Below are 23,935 nucleotides of genomic sequence, written 5' to 3' on the forward strand. Positions count from 1 at the left end.
CTGCCCTGTGCTCATAGAGGACTGGATGGTAAACTTCAGAGTTGTGGGATGAGGAGAGGCGCTGATGACGTGGTGCATAGGCTAGATATCGGCTCTTTAAATGGAGAGAATTCAAAGCTGTGGACAGCGAGTCCCCGCGACGAGAACAAATGAGACAGGCTGGGAGTCAAATTCCTTTAGTCCTGTGCGTAATTACGCATCGTGTTTCCTCCAGAAACGCGTTGAGCTGTTTGTGTTGTAGCTACAGGTCACTAAACAGTTGGTCACATAGATGAAATGTGGGCTTCTGTTGTGTTCTGTTACTTAGGCTGTTTCCTGGAGGCTGCATGACGCAGGTGCGAAAATACATTATTCAGTCAGAGTGCAGCGGCCACCTCTTGGGGAGGGGAAGTTAAAATAATGTAACCTTGCCCACGGTCACTTGCGATTAATCAAAAATGTTAACCCTAAATTAATCCACTGGAAGGAAATTACATCCTTAATGTAGCAAGACGACAAATATAATCATACTTAATTAGAATTAAAAGTCCTGCAATCAAAACATTAAATCATCATCATTAGCAAAATAATATCAAGTGAAAGCTAAATGAGAATCTAAAAACGAATAATGCTGTGCAAGCTTGATTTTTGATCAAACATAATAGATGTAACAATTCAAAAAGTTATATAGATTAGCATTTGGAAATCAATAAGATACTATATTATAACTTGTAATTGGCACACCAAAGTACAGCCGACTATGATTATTCTTATTGTATACTATACTATAGATGACTTAATATTTTTGACTTTTTATAAAGATATTTTAATGGAAGGAAAAAGCTTTGGTCAATATCATGTTTGCTTGATTTTAGACAATGTACATACACATATTTTCATACATTTTGTGCTCATCTTATCAGCATGATGCGCAGTAGTCGACTGCGCAGACCCACCGACAGATATCCGCGCAGTGCACGCTGGGACTTCCTTTCTCTCCGAGGCCATATTGTAGTTAACTCACAGTAAGACGAGCTCCGAGTTTTCTTTATAAAAATCACTAGGATTTACACATTTTAACACTTTTGTTGTCTCCGCACATTAACGACAGTCTTCTCCTCTCGTCCGCAGGTTGGCCGGTCAGGACTAAACCGCAAAAATGGTGGCCGCAAAGAAAACGGTGAGTGCCGTTTGCTCGAGCGGAGTGCACGCGCTGCTCTAGGGCTAGGCTGCTCTTCACGTGGAGACCTGTTTCTGTTGAGGCCTGCTAGCTAGCAATGTTGCTCATTGTGCTGACGCAGTATTTACACAATTTATATAGTTTCGTTTTACATTTGGCGGTTGTAAAAGTTTGAAAACATGATGCGACTGTCCCTCTATTTATTGACGTGTATATGTTTGTCGGTCAATGTTCGTAACTGTAATGACACCGCAGTGTTGCTAATGCTAGTATGCTAAATCATCTAGAACATTTTCTTAACTGCGGTAACAATCCCTACTCATTTACGATGTCAGCATATTTTAATGTGCTGCCCTTCGTGTTACCGTTTGTTAAATTACATATTTGTATGTCCCACATACAGTTTGGGTTTTTGCATGAACACAACGATGGACAAGTAGTTAGGTATGTAGCCTATGAGCATTCATTAACGTTAGGTATCTGTGTTTGTATAGAAAAAGTCCATGGAGTCCATCAACTCTCGTCTCCAGCTGGTGATGAAGAGTGGAAAATACGTTCTGGGCTACAAACAGTCCCAGAAGATGATCCGTCAGGGAAAAGCCAAGCTGGTCATCCTGGCCAACAACTGCCCTGCCCTCAGGTAATGCCTAACACAGATGCAACATCATGTGAATGTTGGACAATGTATTGAAGGGTTCTATCAATAAATAGCTATTTTATAATTGTTGCAAGCAAAAGTTATATGGGGGTATATGCGAGTTGTTTATGGGTTTATCAACAACTATTAGGGTTAAGTCTATCTTGTAGAAAGCATATTCAATATTGCATACAATAACACTTTAAATGCAGGTATATCATACTTGATAAAAACTGCATTTATAGCAATTATGTAATTTTTACATTATGTTGAAACTAATAAATCCTATCAAATTCCACATGAGAAGACTTACTTGGCAACAAACTGGATTGTGATTCTAGTTGACGGAGCTTGTTAAAAGCCTTGCATTATTATTATAAGGACTAGGATGTAAAGAGAATAGCATGCCAAATATTGTAGAAATTTGTTAAAATCTTTATAACTAACTGCAGGGCCACTAAGTGACTTGCCTTTTCTTTATATGTCCAGGCCTTGAAGTTATAAACAGAATTTTTTTATTTTTCAGAAGATTTAAAGGCTCTAGATTCTGTTGTAAAGACTAGTTGAGTAACTAAAAAGGTGTGGCAGTGTCTATTCTTTGCCTTTTGCTGTTTTTGAGAGTCAACCTAAAAGAAAAGTACTGACAAGAGGCCAGATAGTAGGCACTCATCAAACTGAAGGAAGCAAATGTCGAGAATAGAAACACAAAATGGACAAAGCTTTTTCTTAAACTACGGAGAATCTGAGATTGGCTTTCATCTACTCACAAACACCACAACCCTGGTTAAGCCGGGGCTGAGTGGCTAGCCTTGAATGTTGCAATTACAACTCGCATTGAGCTTGTTTTTTTTAGATTGTCGGGTTACTAACTGATTATTTGGGTTTAGTTTTCACCTTTTGGGGGATTTTTAAAACATGGTTGACCTGTATTTTGAAACTTTAACTAAAAATGTTTCCTCTTTCTGCCCTGTCCAGGAAATCTGAGGTTGAATACTATGCCATGCTGGCCAAGACCGGTGTCCACCACTACAGTGGAAACAACATTGAGCTCGGCACAGCCTGCGGAAAGTACTTCAGGGTGTGCACACTGGCCATCATTGACCCTGGTGAGTACCTACCTCCAGAGTAGTGCAGTCCATTTGAACCCTTTCCTTTCTAATGCCAAATACGTTTAGCCTGTTCTTTGGTGGTGTATAGGCAAAGTTGATGCAGGGACATTAGCCCAGAGTGGGCCTGTCCTAGCGACTACTTTAATAGTACTCAACAACAAAAAACACCAACCCTTTCAATCACAACACTGCATTTGAATTATGCTCAACAGAATACAAATTTCATTCAATTAATTTATTCCTTGCTAAATATATATTGGTAGTCTAGTCCTAACATAATTGTATTGAAGGCATGCAATTATGAAAACATGTTTGGCTTCTAATGTGAAACTTTTTCATGCACTTGAATCTTTTGTTTGTTAAGCTGCGGAGAGTAGTAGCCAGATCTATGATGTAATGTAGCCTGAGATGATAAAGATGGAACGCAACCAGTCGGACTGCTAAAATGCTTCTCTTGACCTTATTCAAATATTTTACAACTTTGAAGTGGTACCTTTCCCCAATAATGTTGACTCTGTTTATATATTAATACGAGGTATTCAAATTTAAGCTGACGTTTTGTCCTTTTCTCCACAGGCGATTCTGACATCATCAGGAGCATGCCAGACCAGCAGCAGCCACCCCAGTAGAGCTGTTCCCCCGCCCCGTTGTGATAAATAAAGTCGGTGTTAACAGTATCTGCTGCTGCCGTGTCTTTATTATTAAAAACAAGTGAGAACTGTGCCAGTCCTACACGTGTCCACCAGAGAGCATCAGTGTCCTCTTTGACTTTCTCAGATGAGTAAACTCCCATTTAGAATGTTTAGGTCTGTGAAGGAAATCCTCTCTGCATAGCTGTACCATCCCTAACAGCTAAACATGTCAAAAGTCATTCAAAACTAGATTTTAATCGGTTGAATATTCTTCAGAGACTTGTGTAACAAAGTGTGACCACAGGATTATCTGTGTAAATGACGATCCACCCAACTCATCAGTGTTGTTAAAATTACACAACTGCTGATCCTTGAGAACATTTTTTCTCACTGACATAAACCTTGGGGATGACAGTCTGCGGTATTGGCTGCAGCCCGCTGAGTGTAATGGAGAGGACGCTGTCCTTTCAGCGGTATTAAAGGCTTGAGTGACGGATGGCTTCGTCACACACTGTAGATATCCTGACTGAGAATATACCTCTCAATGCCAGCCAAGAACAAGATGATTCACTCATGTTCAGCCACAGGAAAGGGTTAATTTAATTTAACCCATTACGTCTATAAATGATGATTTAGTGATCATGCAGTTCAGCTTGGGAAAGGAGTGTAGGATGCACTTTGAAGCAGACATATGTTGACATCAATTCACCATCTATTTTAAAATAGTCATGTTGATTTAAACTGTTTTTGCAAGAACACTCAGATGTTGATGCCTAGAGCAAGACCTGATTATTCAATTAACAGAAAGTAAACACCCATTTTGTTTTGGGTATGAAGCTCCTTCAGTTATCCCCAATTCATAACCACTGCAGCGTATCTGTAACAAACATCAATGGACGATCGGCAGTGGATTGAAACTCACCTGAACTCTGTTGCATATAACTTTAGAGGGGGATAAAAGAAAAATGCTATTCTCACTGAGGCTGTAGTGTTTCCCCAGAGGTCAAACTGCAGCTTCAATGCTCTGCTGCAGCTGGTAGGGGTCAGTGCCTGGCTGATAAGCAGTTTAGTAGCACAGGTGGATTAAACCTCATCTGTAACGCTGATGGACATCAGACTGAGGCCGCCACAGACCTTTTGTGAAGAAGGCAATCCATCTCCAAAAAATATTTAAATATATTTTACATTTCTATCAGTTTTTATATTACTGCTTAGTCTTAACAGTTTGAATATTTCGGTTTTTTTAACTGAGAAAGTTGTGCTTATTAGGACCATGGGATTAGGTAAAAAAAAATGCAGAAAGAGTAACTGGCTGCTGGAATCAATGCAACATACTCTTTACAGTGATCAAGGTAAACATTCACAAATGCACTTAAATCATACCATTTTGGACCTTGCCTAATTACCACAATATTTTTATATTTTCTGAAGCATCAAAAGGAAAGAATCATGAACTGGAAAGAGATGATATACTGTAACATAATCCCATGTCAAATCAAGTTTCACAGCGTTTGGGCTCGGTCATCTTCCCAGATACAGACATAAATCACATAAATCGGAAAGTATGTGAGCTGTCGTCTAGCTGATTTTGAGACAACGGGGTAAATCCTCGCTGATCTGCCAAATTGTTTGTATCCAATGAGGGATGCAGTTTGTGAAGGCAGCCAGAAGCACGTATGCATATCAGCAGCATGCATTGACAGTTATTGTTAATAGATGTGATTCACTGACATTAAAGGTCTCATGTCATGGCCATTTCTACTGATCATAATTCCATTGTTGAGGTCTACTAGAATAGATTTACATTGTGCAATTTTCCAAACACATTGGTTTCTCATACAGCATCTCTGTATAGTATGTGTATTCACTCTCTGTCCTAAACGGCTTGTTGGAGCTTTTTTTTTGTGGGATTTTTTCACGATGAAAATCAAAACTCAAGACAAACATTGACTCGATGAATAAACACAGAAGCAGACACTTTGACTGATTTTGCTTTTTATTATTCAGAATGGAGACATGAGCTCATGCAGATCCAACAAGAGGATGTGTTTGAGTGGAAAGAAATGGAGAACAGTCTTGAAGTGATTCTAATAAAACGAGGCATCAGCCATCCACCGGTCCAGACGCTGTACAAGCCTCTTCTCTAAAAACCATTCAGTCAGCTTCACACAATGCAAAATACTGATTTGGAGCTGATTATACTAAATACATGTTAGCTACAGAATACTGTGGACAAGGTCAAATAAAAACACATCAGTTCCCAGTGAGCTCACGCTGACTTTAAAGTGCAGTTACCTTTTCAGCTTTGTTGGATTTGCTAAAGCAGTGGTCATAATTCACACAGGGAAAACATTGAAGAGGCCAACCAATTACCGACTACAGTATTAGTATCAAATGTAAAACTACTTCATGGTACTAGGGAGATGTTGAATGCAATGTTGCATAGTCCGAGGGAAAGACCTTTTACAGTATATAGCAAATACTACATAGGAAATATTGGAAAAAGGGGATTAGGTGTGTCTAATATGGTTTGCTCCATTATTAATTTTCATAATTGCCTGAATACCTTTAGGCAAAAGACTAGCTTCATATACCGTATATTGATTTTGTGCTACTATGCTAAGCTTTAGATTCAGAGCCATTCATTCAAAAAAGGTTAGATTTAAGAAGGTCACCAGCACAGGAAATACCTCAACACGATATTGCTGCATAGGCAAAGGAAATGTTGCTACATATAAAAGGAATCAGGAGTTACACCACAGCGTCACATAGCGCTCAGCACACCCACACTGAACGATCAATCGTGATTAAATGATGCAATTATCAAATCGCAAAGCCTGGGATTCTTTTGTTCTTCTTGTGTGTCAGTCATCCACACCAATCAGAAGTGCTGTGCTCCACATGTACCAGTCATTGTTAACCAATCAGAAGTGGCCCATGATAGTAGGTGATAGACAGATTGATCCAATCACCTGCCAAGTATTTTTGAAATACTTTTCCAAATGGCTTCCAATGGAGCTTTCCTAGATGGTTTGGTGAAACAAACCGTCTGAGTCAGGTTAGTAATGCTCCATCACATGTTTTACATCTATTACAGGGTGAATCTTAAACTGAAGCTTGACTTTAAAGCAACCCAACGGAAGTTTCACGTAAGTTTAGTTCTTTCACTCGTAGCTCGGGCTGCGGGGGTGCTAGAGACGGGAGCACGTTGATATGACCTTCCTAGCCGGAGATATGGCCGCATTTTACAATAAACTTCCGTTGGGTCGCTTAAAAACAAATATCGCAAATCTAATCGCAATATTTGTCAGATAGATCGCAATTAGATTATTTTCACACACACACACACACACACACGAAAATGCCCTCAGTCCAGCTAAGTTATCAACTAAAAAGATCAGATTACACATGATCCATGTAAAACAAAACAAAAGACGTTGAAGCTGCAGCTCGACAGGACGCGCGTCTTAACACACTAATGTTACATATTATAGATTTGACTGTTTGTGAATTGCCTTTTTGGATGTGAAACTGTAATATTTATGTTTGTGTGCTTCTATGAACAAGATCGTTAATGCCACTCTTTCTCGGAACAGACAGGAAGGCAAACTGGAATATTGTGATGGAGAAGAAAGGGTGAACAAGGTTTTCAACGGGCAGTCAACGGATCACAGGTTAACAGACAGTGTGTTTACATGGAAACAACAGGAAGAAGTAGTGGTCGAGGATCCTTTTTCATTAAGACAGACCATGAACATATCACAACAGGACAGCCTTTCACTATCACTTATTTTTCTCTCCGTTTTTTACTGTTATACAAAAAAGTCATACAAAAATACCTCGACATTACATTCAATGAAGGAGTTTGTCAATTTCGGAAAAAAGTGCTCTTGCATAACTGATTGTGTATGTCGCTTTCCTTCTCACTCTCTGTCACTAACTCTCTTCAGGTAGTTTGTTTCTAGACAAAGTCCATGAGGGAGATTCACAGTATCGGGGGGTTAACAGTTGGTGGCCAAACCGGTGCATGTTTTTCCTCAAAGAAAAGTGCACGTTGAGTTGGGTCAGAGTGTTTAGGGGGAGCCAGGTGGAGTCGCTGCGATACTGTCCTTGGAGGAAGACAGAGGAGAGAGTAGGGGAGGAAATGACATCACAACAACCAGGGGAGGTGGTGGTGGGGGGGAGAGTTGATGGAGGTCAGCCTAATCTAATATAAGTTTGGCAGGAATCCAAGATGAAACCAGCCTCTAAGACACTGTTTTGTCTTGTTTTCCAACATGTTCCAGCCAGCGTTTGGGTCCTAGTGGTGGGAGTGAGAGGTGGAAGGTGTTTGGGGGATGGGGTCCAACAAGGAGGACGTCTCTCATGCCTCCATATACTGGGGAGGGGGATCCTTCGGCGGTATAGCAATAGCCTCCTCGTACGGGGGCAGCAGAACCTGAAATGCAACAAAAAAAAAAGAAAATGTCTCATTCGAAAGCATACCAGAATGCATCTTGATCCATTACGATGAATGAGCCAATCAGCCATTCTTGTGGAAACTTTTGAACACAAAAATGGACACACTGAAAATCAAAGAAACAAATGGGCGTCACAATTATGAGGGGCAAAAGACAACTGTTCAATCCCCCCCAGCATTTCTAAATGGGGTTTCAAGACTTATAATGCGGCTTTCACACCAGCGCTTTTCCCTTTCTAGCTCCGAGCGGGAGCTTTTCTGGTTCAGCTCCGGTTTGCCTTTTCTGCTCCCGCTCTGTTCACACGGCCCAGAGCTGCCGCTGCTGCGTCATGACGTCACCGTTTACGTGCCTGCTTCATAAAATCCAAACCGCGCGGAAATCCCTCACATCGACAACAACAATGGCCGATTGTATTGAAGCGGTGTTTGCTTTGGTTATCCTCTTACGAAACGAAATGGAAGGCATCGGACGACTTTACAAGGGACGACTTTACTTGGAACTTTACAAACATCACATGCAGGCATTTTGTTGTTGTTCAGGAGGTTGATCCCGCCCATGCCCCTGCCTCCGCCTCGACGTAAGAGAGACGTAAGCGACGCCGCCTCTTAGCTCTGAAGCTCTTGCCTCGAGACCGACAATTTTTTGGAGCTGGAAGTGAACCGGATTCCGGAGCTAAGAGGCGGCGCCTCTACGGTGTGAACAGGAAAAACCGGTACTTTTCAGGCTCCAGCTCCGAGCCAGAGCTGAAAACGCGTTGGTGTGAAAGGGGCATAAGTGGTGCCACACAACAGATCTCATTCATTTTTCTTCTCAGAGCTACACATTTAGCAACTTATTTACACCGACAGGATAAGAGTAAGAAACATATATAAATAAATAAGAGTAATCGCAGTCACATGTGGAGTCTCTCCCTCGCTGCAACCGACACAACCACTAAGCTTTATGTGTGATGACGTCACCAAAATGCAAACGAGCCGTTATAGAAGTATTTTTGGAGCGAGGGCTTTACACAGATTTGGCAATACTTTCCAACACACTACATTTAGTTTTACCACATTTACCTATTTGTTGCACTGTCTAGTAACTGCAAATAACTAACTCATTAATAGCTGTGAAAAGTTACCGGAAATTAAAGCTTTATCCACTTCCTGTTTTGTTTGAGTGAAGGCTGACGCACTTCCTTTGCGCCGTTAATCAAGCCTTTTCCACGCAGACAGAACTGCTAGTAAAAGCAAAGCTCAAAATGCTGATGGTGTCATTATTCTACTCTACTAGTCCATTTAATTCCTCCCTTCTTTTCCATACATGCCTATTGCCACTTTAGTATAGTACATTTGATTATAAATAGGAAGATATTCAGAGACAGCCTTAGTAACTGCTGCAGGTTTCTTCTCCAACATCCACACACACATCCCTGTGCTTTTAAAGGCCAGAGAGCCTTGCCTCTGTGAACGGTGTTATAAAACCAGGCCTGCTGCTAATTCAGTGAGCGAGGGCGAGAGAGAGAGAGAGAGAGAGAATATGCTCAGAGGGGACGAATTGTGAAGCAGCCAGGGAGGCCCGGCGAACACATCACTGAGAGGATTTGAAATGAAGCGGACAAGCAGACAATTATGTAACATGTCCAGAAGAAGAGAGGACGGACAGAGATATATAGAGAGAAAATAAGGGGGGGGGGGGGGGTGAAGACTCTTGTGCATTTTAATGGAGTTTATATAAAAGCATGTCAGATAAGCAGCTGGGTACTTGAAGGCAGTAAAAAGCCATTTAGAGACACTGCTGGCTTTCTAATAGTAAAAATAGATGGAGACCTCTTTTCATTCACCACCGTGCGGAGGGAACGCAGCGATGAAACCATGTCGTCATTTTTCATACTTTATGAGAGCTGTTTAACCAGCGTAAACGACGAGCCACAAGTATTCATTGAAATGAAATACTTCTCTTGTTAACAGCCTTCACTTTGACCTAGATGCCTCAGTTGTTCCGTTTTTAAAATGTTTCATAATCAACAAAAATAAATATTAGATTTTCTTGTATACAATTACACTCGTTTTCTGTCTCCATTAGTTTAATGATATATAAGGGCTGTCATCAAGAGTTTCAGGTGAATTAGTTACATGGATGCTGATTAATTAATCGCTATCAATCCTATATATATATATATATATATATATATATGCTTGGTAAAGCCACGAGAAAATATTTATACTCAAAAACATTACATTAACGGGGCACATCTTTTTTTTCCTACTTTATCAGATTAATCTTCTGTAGGAATTAATTTGCACTGGGATGAGAACAACACACAGTAAAAAGGAATTAAGACCTTATTGAGTAATGCACAAATATTGTTTACGCTGCTTGTATGTACTTTGTTATACATAAGATAGATAAGAAAGATATGCCATCTATAATAATACACTAGATGTAATTTCTTGCTTACTCTATCTATCTAATTACATTCTCAAATAATTTCCCAATAAAGTATTTTCTACACCGAGTGTCTAATTTCAAACGTATATTGAATATATGGACACATGATACACAGTGTGATATAAGACCCTATGGATTACTTCCTGAGTCATGTCCATGAGAAGGACAAATGGACGGATTGATGAGGCGCTACATATTGAGATGACAGCAGGTGAGATTAATGAGCGATGTATCAACAGGAGGATTACTGACAGACGAATGGAAAGCGTCCATCCATCCATCTTCTCCCACTTATCCGTGGTCGGGTCGCGGGGGTAGCAGTTCCAGCAGAGAGCCCCAAACTTCCTTTTCCCTGGCGACATCAACCAGCTCTGACTGGGGGATCCCAAGGTGCTCCCAGGCCAGCGAAGAGATATAATCCCTCCACCTGGTCCTAGGTCTACCCCTTGGTCTCTTCCCAGCTGGACGTGCCTGAAACACCTCCCTAGGGAGGCGCCCAGGTGGCATCCTAACTAGGTGCCTGAACCACCTCAACTGGCTCCTTTCGACACAAAGGAGGAGCGGCTCAACTCCGAGTCCCTCCCGGATGACCGAACTTCTCACCTTATCCCTAAGGGAGACACCAGCCACCCTGCGGAGAAAACCCATCTCGGCCGCTTGTATCCGCGATCTCGTTCTTTCGGTCATGACCCATCCCTCATGACCATAGGTGAGGGTAGGAACGAAAATGGCCCGGTAGACAGAGAGCTTTGCCTTCTGGCTCAGCTCCCTTTTCGTCACAACGGTGCGGTAAAGCGACTGCAGTACCGCTCCCGCTGCTCCGATTCTCCGACCCATCTCACGCTCCATTGTTCCCTCACTCGAGAACAAGACCCCGAGATACTTGAACTCCTTCACTTGGGGTAAGGACTCATTCCCTACTTGGAGTGGACAGTCCATCGTTTCCTGCTGAGAACCATGGCCTCAGATTTGGAGGTGCTGATCCTCATCCCAGCCGCTTCACACTCGGTTGCAAACCGATCCAGTGAGTGCTGAAGGTCGCAGACCGATGAAGCCATTAGAACCACATCATCTGCAAAAAGCAGTGGTGCAATTCTTAGTCCACCGAACTGCAGACCCCCTCCCCCATGACTACGCCTCGAAATCCGATCAATGTATATTACAAACAGGATTGGTGACAAAGCGCAGCCCTGGCGGAGGCCAACCCTCACCGGAAATGGGTCCGACTTACTGCCGAGGACCCGGACACAGCTCTCGCTTTGGGAGTACAGAGATTGAATGGCCCTGAGTAGAGACCCCCTCACCCCATACTCCCGCAGCACCTCCCACAGTAACTCCCTGGGAACTCGGTCATACGCCTTCTCCAAGTCTACAAAACACATGTAGACCGGATAAGCGTACTCCCAGGCCCCCTCCAGGATCCTTGCGAGAGTAAAAAGCTGATCCGTCGTTCCACGACCAGGACGGAATCCGCATTGTTCCTCCTCAATCTGAGGTTCGACAATCGGCCTGACCCTCCTTTTGAGTACCTTGGAGTAAACTTTCCCGGGGAGGCTGAGTAGTGTGATGCCTCTGTAATTTGCACACACCCTCTAATCCCCCTTTTTAAAAAGGGGAACCACCACCCCGGTCTGCCACTCCTTCGGTACTGTTTCCGACTTCCACGCAATGTTGACGAGACGTGTCAACCATGACAGTCCCTCAACACCCAGAGCCTTCAGCATTTCCGGGCGGATCTCATCCACCCCCGGGGCTTTGCCACTGTGGAGTTGTTTGACGACCTCAGTGACCTCCCCCCGGGAGATTGGTGTTGATCCCCCGTCATACTCCAGCTCTGCCTCTAACATAGAGGGCGGAGTTGTCGGGTTCAGGAGTTCCTCAAAGTGTTCCTTCCAGCGCCCTAACACTCCATCAGTTGAGGTCAACAACGTCCCATCCTTATTGTACACAGCTTGGATGGTTCCCTGCTTCCCCCTCCTGAGGTGTCGGACAGTTTTCCAGAACAACTTTGGTGCCGCCCGAAAGTCCTTCTCAATGTCTTCTCCCACACCCGCTGCTTTGCCTCGGCCACGGATGAGGCTTCTGCCCTTCGGGCCTGTCGGTACCTTGCAACTGCCTCGGGAGTCCCCCGGGATAACAAATCCCTGAAGGCCTCCTTCTTCAGTCGGACGGCTTCCCTGACCACCGGTGTCCACCAGGAGGTTCGAGGGTTACCGCGCCTTGAGGCACCTAGGACCTTGAGACCACAGCTCCCCGCCGCGGCTTCGGCAATAGAGGCTTTGAACACCGACCACTCTGGTTCAATGTCCCCAACCTCCACAGGAATGCCTGAAAAGCTCCGCCGGAGGTGTGAGTTGAAGGCCTCCTGAACTTGGGCCTCCTCCAGACGTTCCCAGTTCACCCGAACTACACGTTTGGGCTTACCAGGTCTATCCAGAGGCTTCCCCCGCCACTCGACCCAACTCACCACCAGATGGTGATCAGTTGACAACTCCGCCCCTCTCTTTACCCGAGTGTCCAAAACATACGGCCTCAGGTCCGATGATACGATAACGAAATCGATCATGGACCTTCTGCCTAGGGTGCTCTGGTACCACGTACACTTATGAGCATCCTTATGTTCGAACATGGTGTTTGTTATGGCCAATCCATGACTAGCACAGAAGTCCAGTAACAAACCACCACTCCGGTTCAGATCAGGGGGGCCGTTCCTCCCAATCACGCCCCTCCAAGTGTCTCCATCATTGCCCACATGTGCGTTGAAGTCTTCCAGCAAGACTAAAGAGTCCCCTTCAGGAGCCCCATACAGGACTCTTTTCAGGGTCTCCAAGAAGGCCGTATACTCTGAACTGCTGTTGGGTGCATAAGCACACACAACAGTCAGAGTTTTCCCCCCCATAACCCGCAGGCGTAGGGAGGCGACCCTCTCGTCCACTGGGGTAAACTCCAACAACTTGTGGGGACTTGTGAGTATCCCCACACCCTGAGCAACTCCGGAGAAGAATAGAGTCCAACCCCTATCCAGAAGTAAGGTTCCAGAGCTGACGCTGTGCGTAGAGGTGAGCCCAACCAGATCCAACTGGTAACGCTCCACCTCCCGCACAAGCTCCGGCTCCTTCCCCCCCAGAGAGGTGACGTTCCACGTCCCCAAAGCCAGCTTCTGTCGCCCGGGTCTGGTCCGTCGAGACCCTCCGCTTTCACTGCCACCCTTCTGGCAGCGCACCCGACCCCATCGCTGTTTCCCGTAGGTGGTGGGCCCGCGGGACGGAGAAGCGGAGGTGTTGCCCACGTTGCCTTTTCGGGCTGGGCCCGGCCGGGCTCCGTGGCAAGCCCGGCCACCAGACGCTCACCGACGAGTCCTCCTTCTGGGCCTGGCTCCAGAAAGGGACCCCGGGCTTCCTCCGGGCCGGGTATCCTCACTTCTTGTTGTTTCTTTCATGAGGTCTTTTGAACCAATCTTAGTCTGGCCCCTTGCCTGAGACCAATTTGCCATGGGAGACCCTACCAGGAACACAAGGTTCCAGACAACACAGCCCCCAGGTTCATCAGGGCACACAAACCTCTCTACCACGGTAAGGTGCTGGTTCTTCACGAATGGAAAGCGTGACGAAGCTAAAGCCTCTCAGAAACCCCATGAGTCAACACTGACAGGGACCAAGTGGGATGATGGACGAGGGAGGAAGCGGCTCTGCAAAGCCGGCCAATCACAGCTCAGTAGGATCTACAGCACCTACTGCTACCCACGGCAACAATGACACTTCACTGACCGCCAGACAACTGAGATACACCGCTTTCTGATCGACTGATAATTGGCAATACACCGTGATGTGTGTCCTGATTTTATTGTGAAGTTGATGATGTTGATATGTTTTACATACATGTACAGTATGCTCTAGCCTTTTTATTATTGATATTTAAACAATACAAATTACAAAACAAATTGTCAACAGATTCCTGTCTTCCTTCATTATATGGATTCAGAAAATGTGTCAAATCTGAGGTTAATTAGTTTTTTTCCGAGTTTAGCATTAACTGCTTTCAAAAATGTGTTGATTTAATTCTAAGATTCTAAATTCTGCTAATCTAAGCACACGTCAAGCTATGTAATCTATGACATACATATCACATTACCAGTGATGTCTATAATCCTTACCTTGTACATTTAGAGGTATCAATTCACTGAGCTGCAATAATATACACAAGTAAATACAATCTAAATATTAGTATAAGGTTATACAACTTCACAAAGCTTTAGCCTAGTACACGATACACTTATTGAGGAGCACTACTTTTCAAAGCTGGATGTATTTTTCCCATATAAAGAGAACTGATAGCTTGTAAGCCACAAAAAAAAGAATGCTGTGTGAGCGCAATTATATAATGATCTGAGTAAGGGAGATATTCAGTTTGTCCTTGCGGTGAGGAGGCGAAACTCACCGTGGTGTCATTGGTGGTGACATACACCAGGACCTCCGTGGTACCCCGGCCGCTCACATATCTGTAGCAGTTCCACACACAGCCAATCAGGTAGGCCTGTCCCCGGGAGGTGAGAAAAGAGACAAAACAGTGACCTTTAACAACATCGTCCCCACTTTTCATTATTGCTGACATGCTGAGGCTGCTTGCCATCACCTCATCCATCCATGAAGGTTGGGGATGATGATGCCCTAGATATGTCATATCAAGTCTTAATAGAAGATTGGTATAGGGTGCTGCAGAAATTAGTCCTAACCTGAAAATGAGTTAGCATTCTTTTATTTATGGTAACTTAATGTCAAGGTCGATGTTTTTTTTTGTAATGGGTTTTTTGTACGATGCCTGAAATACGGATTTACGACATGAAATATGCCCATAAAAGCACCACTCTGGTATTTTGAAGCCTTCACTTAAAAAGGAAATTGATAAACAGTTTACCACTTGTGGATATTAAACGTCATCAAGCCAAACATGTTCACCATCTTTTCAGCGATGTTGACATTGAAGTTATTCAACCACATTTTTGGCTGGTTTATAGCCTCACATTATCCTTTTTTACTTCTTGCATTTACACTTTTAAGATCAGACAGTAGTGTTCATTTGTGAATATTATCTTGCTGTAAAAATAACGTCTATTTGTTGGTCACAGAGCTTAATTTTGGCAATAATCAAAAAATCTAATAGGAACAAGCCATTGGCTTTTAGTCGACTGAACCAGGATACCAACTTCTGGAATGGCCTACACAAGTTTCTCCTCCCTGCAGCTCTCTTCTAGCTACCTTTTGGACATTACAGTTCAGGGTACATGGCAATTGGATACAGTTGTACTAATGTAAGAACTCATTTCAGCCAAGGCAACTGACCAGGCATCTCCTGCCCTCAGTAAAGCTACGGTAGCACTCTGGTGAGGTTGGTCTGACTTGGCAGAAGAACAGGAGGTTCATTGTGAATGTGTGTATGTGTGTGAGTAGCCTGCTGAGTCGCTGCCTCTGCCAGCAGGAAGCGCAACGGACCGACGAGGAAACCGGGCTGCCTGCTTTCCAATCACTTTCCATCTGCTGAGCCGCCCTCCTCGCTGTGACACCAACACTTTCAATCACAATGATGATGTGCTACGCTGGCACTACTCACTGAAATGAAGTCTGCGCTCGACCTTCCTGCCCATAGGATTTACATTTCTTTATTCATCCGCCCATCTGTCCATCAACATCCCTTTCTTCCCTCGCCAGCTCACCTTCCTGTCTATCTGTATCCGTCATTCAGGCAGATATTATTCTGTCAAGTGCAGTCAAGTGGAGGATGTTGGCTTCAGCAGGACCTTCAGCAGGTGTTGCCTGTGTGCTCACAGCTCAATGCGTCCTTGAGGTTTCAGATCTGGCCCTTTTCCAGGGAACTGACTCACTACAGTAGCTAATATATACAGTACAGTGCAGCCTATCAATACAAAACAGGTTCTATTAATGTTACCTGGTATATTTCCGATTATATGAATCAATATTTGCTCTCAAATGCTGAAATGTAAGCAGTTAAACTACATACTTTGTGTCTCTCTGCCTGAGACTCTTCTCTCTGTAAACCCAGCAGTGTATCTTCCAGTTGCTGCTTCCTATCATCATAAAACCCCGGCTCTGGCTTTGGATATCTGCCGAGAACATTTCCAATCTGAGCTTAGAGGAAAAACAACTTGATTTGATTGTACAGATGACTGAAACTTCCTGTCCTATCTCATCCCGGAGCCCCAGAGCATCGCTACGCCTGGAGAGTCATCCATGCATTAAGGGGGATGAGCTTGACCGGAGTTGGTTTCCTGTTGTCTCTGGCCGCTGCTCTCTGACTGTGAGATAATCCCATGAAAAACATTGATAATGGGAAAGTTCACACTGGCAGATTCATTACACACGCCATATGGTTCGTAGTGCATGATATGCGCACAGTGTGGGACTTAATTTACGTTGCAATATGACCAGCACATCTATAAAAAGCTCTACAGGGAACACATGTTCAGTGAGTGTGTGTAATGTGCAGACCAGGGTTTCCGTCAGCCGGTAATTACCGGTTTTTTTAGCTGGTAAAATGTATTCAAAACTGGTAAATTCAAAACCTGCCGGTCAAAATGTCTGGTAGTAATTAGGGATGCTCCGATCGATCGGCCGCAGGTCTTTATCGGCCGATATTCACTCTCAATAGTTTGATCGGTGCTCTCTATAAAGGCTGATCAGGAGAGCTGGATCTGATCGATATGGACATAAACGCGAGTGAAGTGTAACCGGACCCGAGAGAGAGAGATCAGAGATCAGCTGCTGAGTCAGACTGAGACAGGCAGCTCTGCATGATCACCTGAAGCTCCGCCCACTGTTTAGCGAGCTGCATGAGAAACTGACGTGCTGTCAGGAGAGAGAGGGAGGATCCGTTTCTCCCGTGTTATTATTCAAAGTTGATGTAAACTTTTGAATAATGTACTTCATCTACTACAAGTAGTTTGTTTGAATGTAATAATTATGTTGTTTGTTGTATCATTTATTGAAAAATGAATCTGAATTTTTCGATCTGTTACGATTATAAACTGAAGCAATATAAAAAGGACTCCCATTAACTGAGTTTTAAACATCAGCATATCCGGTCAGAGTCCGGTGATTACCTGCTAACGGAGACTCTGCTACACAACTCTTATTATTATTATTATTATTATTATTGAAACATGACCGGTAAGTTTCAAATTTGTCCGGTAAAATAAATTCTGTCCGGACATATGACCGGCGAGAAAAAATCCTAGCGGAAACCCTGGTGTAGACATGTTTTGCATATATTCATTTTCAAAGTATAACATTTTCTATTCATGTTCAGATGGATGATGTGGTTAAAATAATCAAAGCTTGGCCGATGGGTTGAATCTATGAGCTCACCTTGAAGGAGAGGATGCAGCCAATGAACAGCAGGACTGCAAAAACTAGGCACATGTTGTTGGTGGACATGATGTCCTCTTTGTAAGGGAATGTCCCTGGCTGAAAGAGAGGGATACAAATAAAAACATTTCAGGAGTGAAACAAAAGACTGAAAGTTTCCTTTAACAAATCAGCATCTGACAAAACTTTCATTCCTATAAGAAATACACTCCTAATCAACATAGCTAAGACCTGTATTATTCCTTAGTTTTCACTAAACGTCCCCTTTAGCAGTGCTACAAATCAGGCAGTTATCACTAAATATCAAAGCAGTGAACCATTCCTTAATATAAAATGTGTTGCATTGTGACTTCGCTCTACATACAGTATATACAATATTTCACGAACAAAAACCACCCTGCAGTTTTAAAATACATCATTAAAAGTAGGAGTTTTGATAGTAGGTAAGTAGTTCTCACCAGTTGCTGGAGGTAGTCCTGCACCGTGTTGGGATAAACAACAACACTAATGGCTACCAGTGTGTTCAGGGCAAAGTCGAAGATTTGGTAGCAGAAGAACGGAATGATCCAAGCAGCATGTTGCTATGTGGGAGAGATGGAGAATAGATGAATAAACTCAGGAAAAAAGGCAAGTTGTTTCTTAAATTCAGATTTCTGTTTGAATATCATTTGTATTGCTTGTGTAATTTACCTTGTAAGCACCATATGTTGCCATGCCACATATAAGAATCATGAGCAGGGATATCGCAGTGGCTATGCAGATATCTGCAAAAACACAACAATATTAAAACAGATGAATCGTGACCCGCAGTGTCTGACCTAATCCAAAAGTCTTTAAAGGAACTGGATTCTACAAAACCAAACACCTTAGGTAACCTCACTATTTTAAGCTCTGCTCTGGTCAAAACATGATCAACACGTGGTTCATTGTTATGCAAGTTGTGTTAAATGTAACTAAATATAAAGAGAGATGCTCGTAATTGCACTTTAGCAACATTTAAAAAAAAAAAAAAGTTTTTATTTATAGATCAATGGCTGTCTTTTATTAACCATTTAAATCTTGTTTTACTATCAATACATTTATGTTAATTTATAGAAGGTAGACATCTTGCATTTTCCCTCCCAAGATATATTCATGTTATTTCTAAAAGGTTCAAACTTTTCATCGCATTGTTTTTGATGGTCTTGTCACATTGACATTTGACCAATTCTCACTTTTTGTATTAAAAGTCAATGAAGAACATTTAAGTGAATTGGAAGTGAAAATGAAAATTCAAGGGATAACAATATTAGTTAATATAATAAAAATAGATAAGGACATTTATATTAGATTAATATTTTATTCTATTAATAATTCTAATTATTATTATCATGCCTTTTTCTTGTTATTACATTCAGTGTCTTTTATAGTAGTTTTTGATTTGGCAGCAGTCATTTGTTAATAAAGCCAATAAAGCCTATTGAGTTTAATTCAATCTAACAAAGAGGGGTTCACGGACATCAAGTTAAACAGGATGTCTGCCTTGTGCAGTTTGGTGAAAGGGATCAAATCAAGTTTTATTTATATAGCACATTTATAAACGATTTTTGGTCGAGCCAAAGTGCTGTACATATAATAAAAATAGCCTACAGTAGAGACACTTTACAGCAAATACAACAGCACAGATTGTTCAGAATATCAGTATGAGAAAAACGACACCCTCTGTCCTTAGACCCTCACATCGTACAAGGAAAAACTTCCAGAGAAAACCCTCAGTTTAAAGGGAACATGGGAGAAACCTCAGGGAGAGCAACAGAGGAGGGGATCCCTCTCCCAGGACGGACAGACATGCAATAGATGCCGTGTGTAAATCGAAGAGACAATACATTTTACAGCATATAGACCGAATGTTAGGAAATGCATGTGTCTGTAATAAGAAGATGAATCCACGAGGATGTCAGCGGATCACTATGCAACATCGGCACTTATGGAACTTGGTAATCAGACACAGTACTGACAGCTAAACAATATAATCAATGAATCTCTGGTCATCTTTGTCTGCATTATTAAGAATGACACCAAATTCAATGATTGAACATAGAAAAATAATGAAAAACTCATTGCAACTTCTCTATATCCTCATGACTGAGCAGCAGTGATTATTTCAGTAATGATACTGTGTTAAAACCCAGGAAATGATGATACCATACCATCTTAATCCCTTGCAACACACTAGACACAGGGACAGATGTTAACACATACTATAAATAAACGATACATGCATAAATAGATGCACTGCCACCCTTCGCCCAACACAGGTCATCTACACAATCTGAGCTACGTTTAATTAAATCTCTGCATATAGTCACAGTGAGATTGGACACCTGCCTATTACAAAAACCCAACATCAGCTTGTCTCTATCTTTTCCTGCTGTTTCACAATCTTTGACTGATGCTGCACAACCAACAATGCCATCAGTCAAGATGGCCGTTTTAATCAGAAAGAGAACTGGAGCAGGGTTTTTAAATCAGAGTAGCTAGTGACAGAGACTGTGGTGTTCCAGAGGCGACTGTGATGATAATAGCAGCTGGAGGGGAAATACTGAAAATACACATGCACACTGATTTGTTCTGTGAGGAGTCGGGCCTACTCAGCTATGTCTGTGCTGAGAGCAGCACTCTGGGAAAAAGAAGCAGTGAGCAGAAAGGAAAAGGGATTTTAGAGCTGCAAAAACACACAGCGCTTTTAGGACATGCTGATGATTTTGGTAGTTAGTTACTGTAAAATGTTGATACCGTTTGAAATTTGTTTTAACAGTCTTATTAGATATATGTGCCAAAATAACAATTGGGAGATTTAAAATATTCTACTTAAGTATAGAGAAGAGATCATGTGTTGGTTGACTGAATGCATCGAAGACAACAGTGTCACATTTTGGGATTTCTTTTGTTATGTTGTTGAAATGTTTTCGCCATTACATGTCACTAGGGTCACTCGTAGACCTGTTATCTCAGAAATCGTATATCATGCAATAAAATTGGAATTAATTGTCTTTTGTGTTATTGTGGTGGTATTTTTCTGTTGAACACACCGTTTGAATGAAATGACCATGCTGTAAAGTTGACAACTAAAGTAATTACATTAATTATATAGAATATTTAATGACATTTGAAGAAACAATTTGTAAAATACAGACACAATTAATTTCCTTTTAAACTGAATATTAAAATTGAACCCTTCAGTGTAATTTAAACTATTTCTATGAAATCTTACACAGAAAATCATAATAATAAATCTTGAACATTTAATTGAGGAAGTCTAATCAAATATACAGAATGTAACGCGTCAGATATGATACAATAAGGGGATTATTTCCACTCACTTGCATCGTCCATGACGTCGATGTCAGTCCCCAGCTCAGAGCTGGTAAGGTGGTAGCGGTATTGAACTGGGTCATTGAGAGCCGACAACAAGATGAGTAGAACCACCGCATTGATGAGCTGTGGGGAAACAAAGATCAATATTAATATTACATATCAGAGCAGAGTTATTCATTTGTACGTTCTCGGATTAACTTTCAGATAATTTGATCAGGTGGATCAGCGTTCCTTCTTGGAGTTGGATGAAAATAATACAAATGGAAAAGTAATCTCGGGTTAGGTAAAGGATTATTAGACAAGGTTTTTGAATTGAGTTACTCTGATTTGATAAAGACCAACTGTGTGGTTAGATCTACTGGACAAATGTCCTATAGCTTCATGAAAAATGTATTAGGACTGCAACTGGCTATTATTTTGAACTATTACATTCCTCAATTATTATGTTTCTGAATAGAAATGAAATAAAATGGCCACAAATTCAAAGAGCCCAAGGTCACATATTGAAATTGCTGGTTTTGTGCAAATTCCAGTCCAACATCCAAACACATTTAATTCCCAATAATGGCAGTGGAAAGCAGTAAATCATCCGATTAGAGATGCTGGAAGTGAATAAAAAGACGACTTGATTATCACAATTTGTATCAAACACTGCCAATTGTTTGAGCAGTCACATTGATAGCCTGGCCCTATATGGTATTTAGTGAACTGACAGGTGCAGTAAATCATCTGTCCAACCAGCTTTATTAGCAGCAATGACCACATAAGTCTTATTTATGTCCCTGTGGAAAGTAAAAGCATGGTATGGCGGTAACAGTGTGTTTCTTTGTGAGGCCTTGGCTCTCTTTGAACACAGAGTTGTTTAGTAATAGGGTCACAGAGAGAGGGGGACTAACGGTTACGAAAGGTCAGGGATTTAACAGGTTTATTGCACCATGTTTAAAACGTTATGTTATCCTGTGGTCCTAAACTGAAACAAACTAAAATACAAATGTAGGGAAAAAACCTATGGGATGTTATGGTGATTTTATTTCAGCACAACAAAAAGTGTAACGTCAAAGCTTGAATTAATAACGGCTACAAACTGTGCTACACAATACATGTTGTTATATGGTTATTAAAAAATAAATATATAACGGAAATAGGAGTCAGTTGGCGGTTTATAAACTAGCAACGTACGTAGTTAAATTCCGTTACATTGCTCTTTAAACCGAGGGGATCCACAAAATGGCAATTCCCAAATGAGTGAAAGCGATAAACAAGTGGAAAAAACAGCAGAAGCTAGCTAACATAGCTTTATTGTGGTAAAACTCACATGAAACGTGCATCTAATTTTCTACATTTGTAGCCCTATTTGTTGCCATTTTGCACCTGACATCGAGTGAAACACCTCACTTACCATATACCATATTCCCAGAATAATGGTGCCCGTCCGTACATGGCAGCAGAGGCAGCAGCTCGTCGAGTACCACCGGTCCCACGGCGAAATCATGGTGTTATCCTGCTATGAATTTCAAGTTATTTCATGAATGCCGCCGAAAATGAATTATTCAATATTTATGTGTCCTAAAAAAAATACGGACCGCTTCTAGTTCCGCCACATCGAGTGTATGTCAGAGACGATGTTCGGATGTTTCCACTGGTGGAGGAGGACTGGCAACAAGCAGAGCCTTAATCTGGCTCATCCCGGAGTCACGTGACCAGGATTTTCACCGAGGGATGCAAACAACATTTCAATTCCGCTATTACATGATGCTGTCACACACTTACTCACGCATTTCCTGTGGGGACCGTTTGTTACTGGGAAAAATGGAATAATTTGGCCTACTTTACTGTTACAATGAAGCACCCCCGAAAATGTGTGTCAAAACTTTACCATTGCCTTTTCCCTGGATGTGATTGGGACAGTGTGTGCTCAACACTCAATCAGTCCTTTTTCCTGTATATCATCAGTGTGTCAGGGCTAAATTGTCCGCTAAATTGTGGACCTTGACAAATTGTGCACTATTTATGCACAATAGAAATGGGTCTCAAATCGGTTCGAGATTCACTTCATCATGAGGCCATGTTTTAGTAAAGTTAAATCTAGTTTTAAAACCTTCTAATCTGATGTTATCTTTATATGATGTATAATCCTGCATTAACTTGTGTTTAAGAGTGATTTTTAAGAGTTTCTAGAATGATATATTGTGTCACCCTTGGAATACTGCACACAGTAGGCCTACAGAGAAGAGAAAGAAGATAGGGTTAACAAATGTGGAAGATCAGTCCTCTATTCTTGCGAATAAAACATTGATCTCAAATCTAGTACACCCATGGACACACTTGCATTTTGTGGTTGTATTTTTGTGGATACATATGTGGTATCTCTGGATGTATTGTTGTCAATTTGGATGCATCTTTGGGGTTCAGTTTTTTTGCCAGATTGTTATAATGTTACTGTGATGTCCATATTGTATTTAAAAACTATAATAAATAATGAAATCTGTGTAACGGGTCAATATTTCTGTGCCCTCATGCAACTGTTACACTTTTCATAAAGCAAAGGACATACTCTTAAAATTAGGCCGGATGACCAATCAGTGTCCTGTTTTTATAAATCGATATATTCTTGACATGAGGTAATACAATGAAACCTACTGAGATGTCACCATTCTTTTTGAATATCTGTCTCAATGTAAATGACTAAAGATTGCTGTGTATTAATGCCGTGTTTGAACAAGAGGCACATCTCTAATTTCATGTCAGTTTCTCTCTCTGTCGGAGCAA

The 23,935-nt window shown here is 41.9% G+C and overlaps 2 protein-coding genes across 4 annotated transcripts; one reads left to right on the forward strand and one right to left on the reverse strand.

Annotated features, from left to right (window-relative positions):
• The first annotated feature begins 944 nt into the window (after positions 1-944).
• rpl30 (ribosomal protein L30) lies at positions 945-3,582 on the forward strand. The gene is made up of 5 exons (XM_034093772.2): positions 945-1,004; positions 1,111-1,159; positions 1,654-1,799; positions 2,772-2,902; positions 3,482-3,582. Exons 2-5 carry the CDS (start codon positions 1,139-1,141, stop codon positions 3,532-3,534), a joined length of 351 nt encoding a protein of 116 aa, XP_033949663.1. The 5' UTR covers positions 945-1,004; positions 1,111-1,138; the 3' UTR covers positions 3,535-3,582.
• A 1,933-nt stretch (positions 3,583-5,515) lies between these two features.
• laptm4b (lysosomal protein transmembrane 4 beta) lies at positions 5,516-22,855 on the reverse strand. Of its 3 annotated transcripts, none has more exons than XM_034094558.2 (8): positions 22,750-22,855; positions 22,566-22,667; positions 21,172-21,289; positions 18,500-18,573; positions 18,268-18,390; positions 17,810-17,908; positions 14,868-14,963; positions 5,516-7,975 (listed from the first exon to the last, which is right to left on the reverse strand). In XM_034094558.2, the coding sequence occupies exons 2-8, from the start codon at positions 22,656-22,658 to the stop codon at positions 7,901-7,903; spliced, it is 678 nt and encodes a 225-aa protein (XP_033950449.1). In that variant the 5' UTR covers positions 22,659-22,667; positions 22,750-22,855; the 3' UTR covers positions 5,516-7,900. The 3 variants fall into 3 exon arrangements, with proteins under 3 accessions (XP_033950449.1, XP_033950450.1, XP_033950448.1); XM_034094559.2 differs by having other exon boundaries at positions 22,566-22,670; positions 22,750-22,851; XM_034094557.2 differs by having other exon boundaries at positions 22,566-22,849.
• Positions 22,856-23,935: the final 1,080 nt, after the last annotated feature.

The sequence above is a fragment of the Pseudochaenichthys georgianus genome, chromosome 11 (genome assembly GCF_902827115.2).
Source record: "Pseudochaenichthys georgianus chromosome 11, fPseGeo1.2, whole genome shotgun sequence".
Taxonomy (NCBI): Eukaryota; Metazoa; Chordata; class Actinopteri; order Perciformes; family Channichthyidae; genus Pseudochaenichthys; species Pseudochaenichthys georgianus.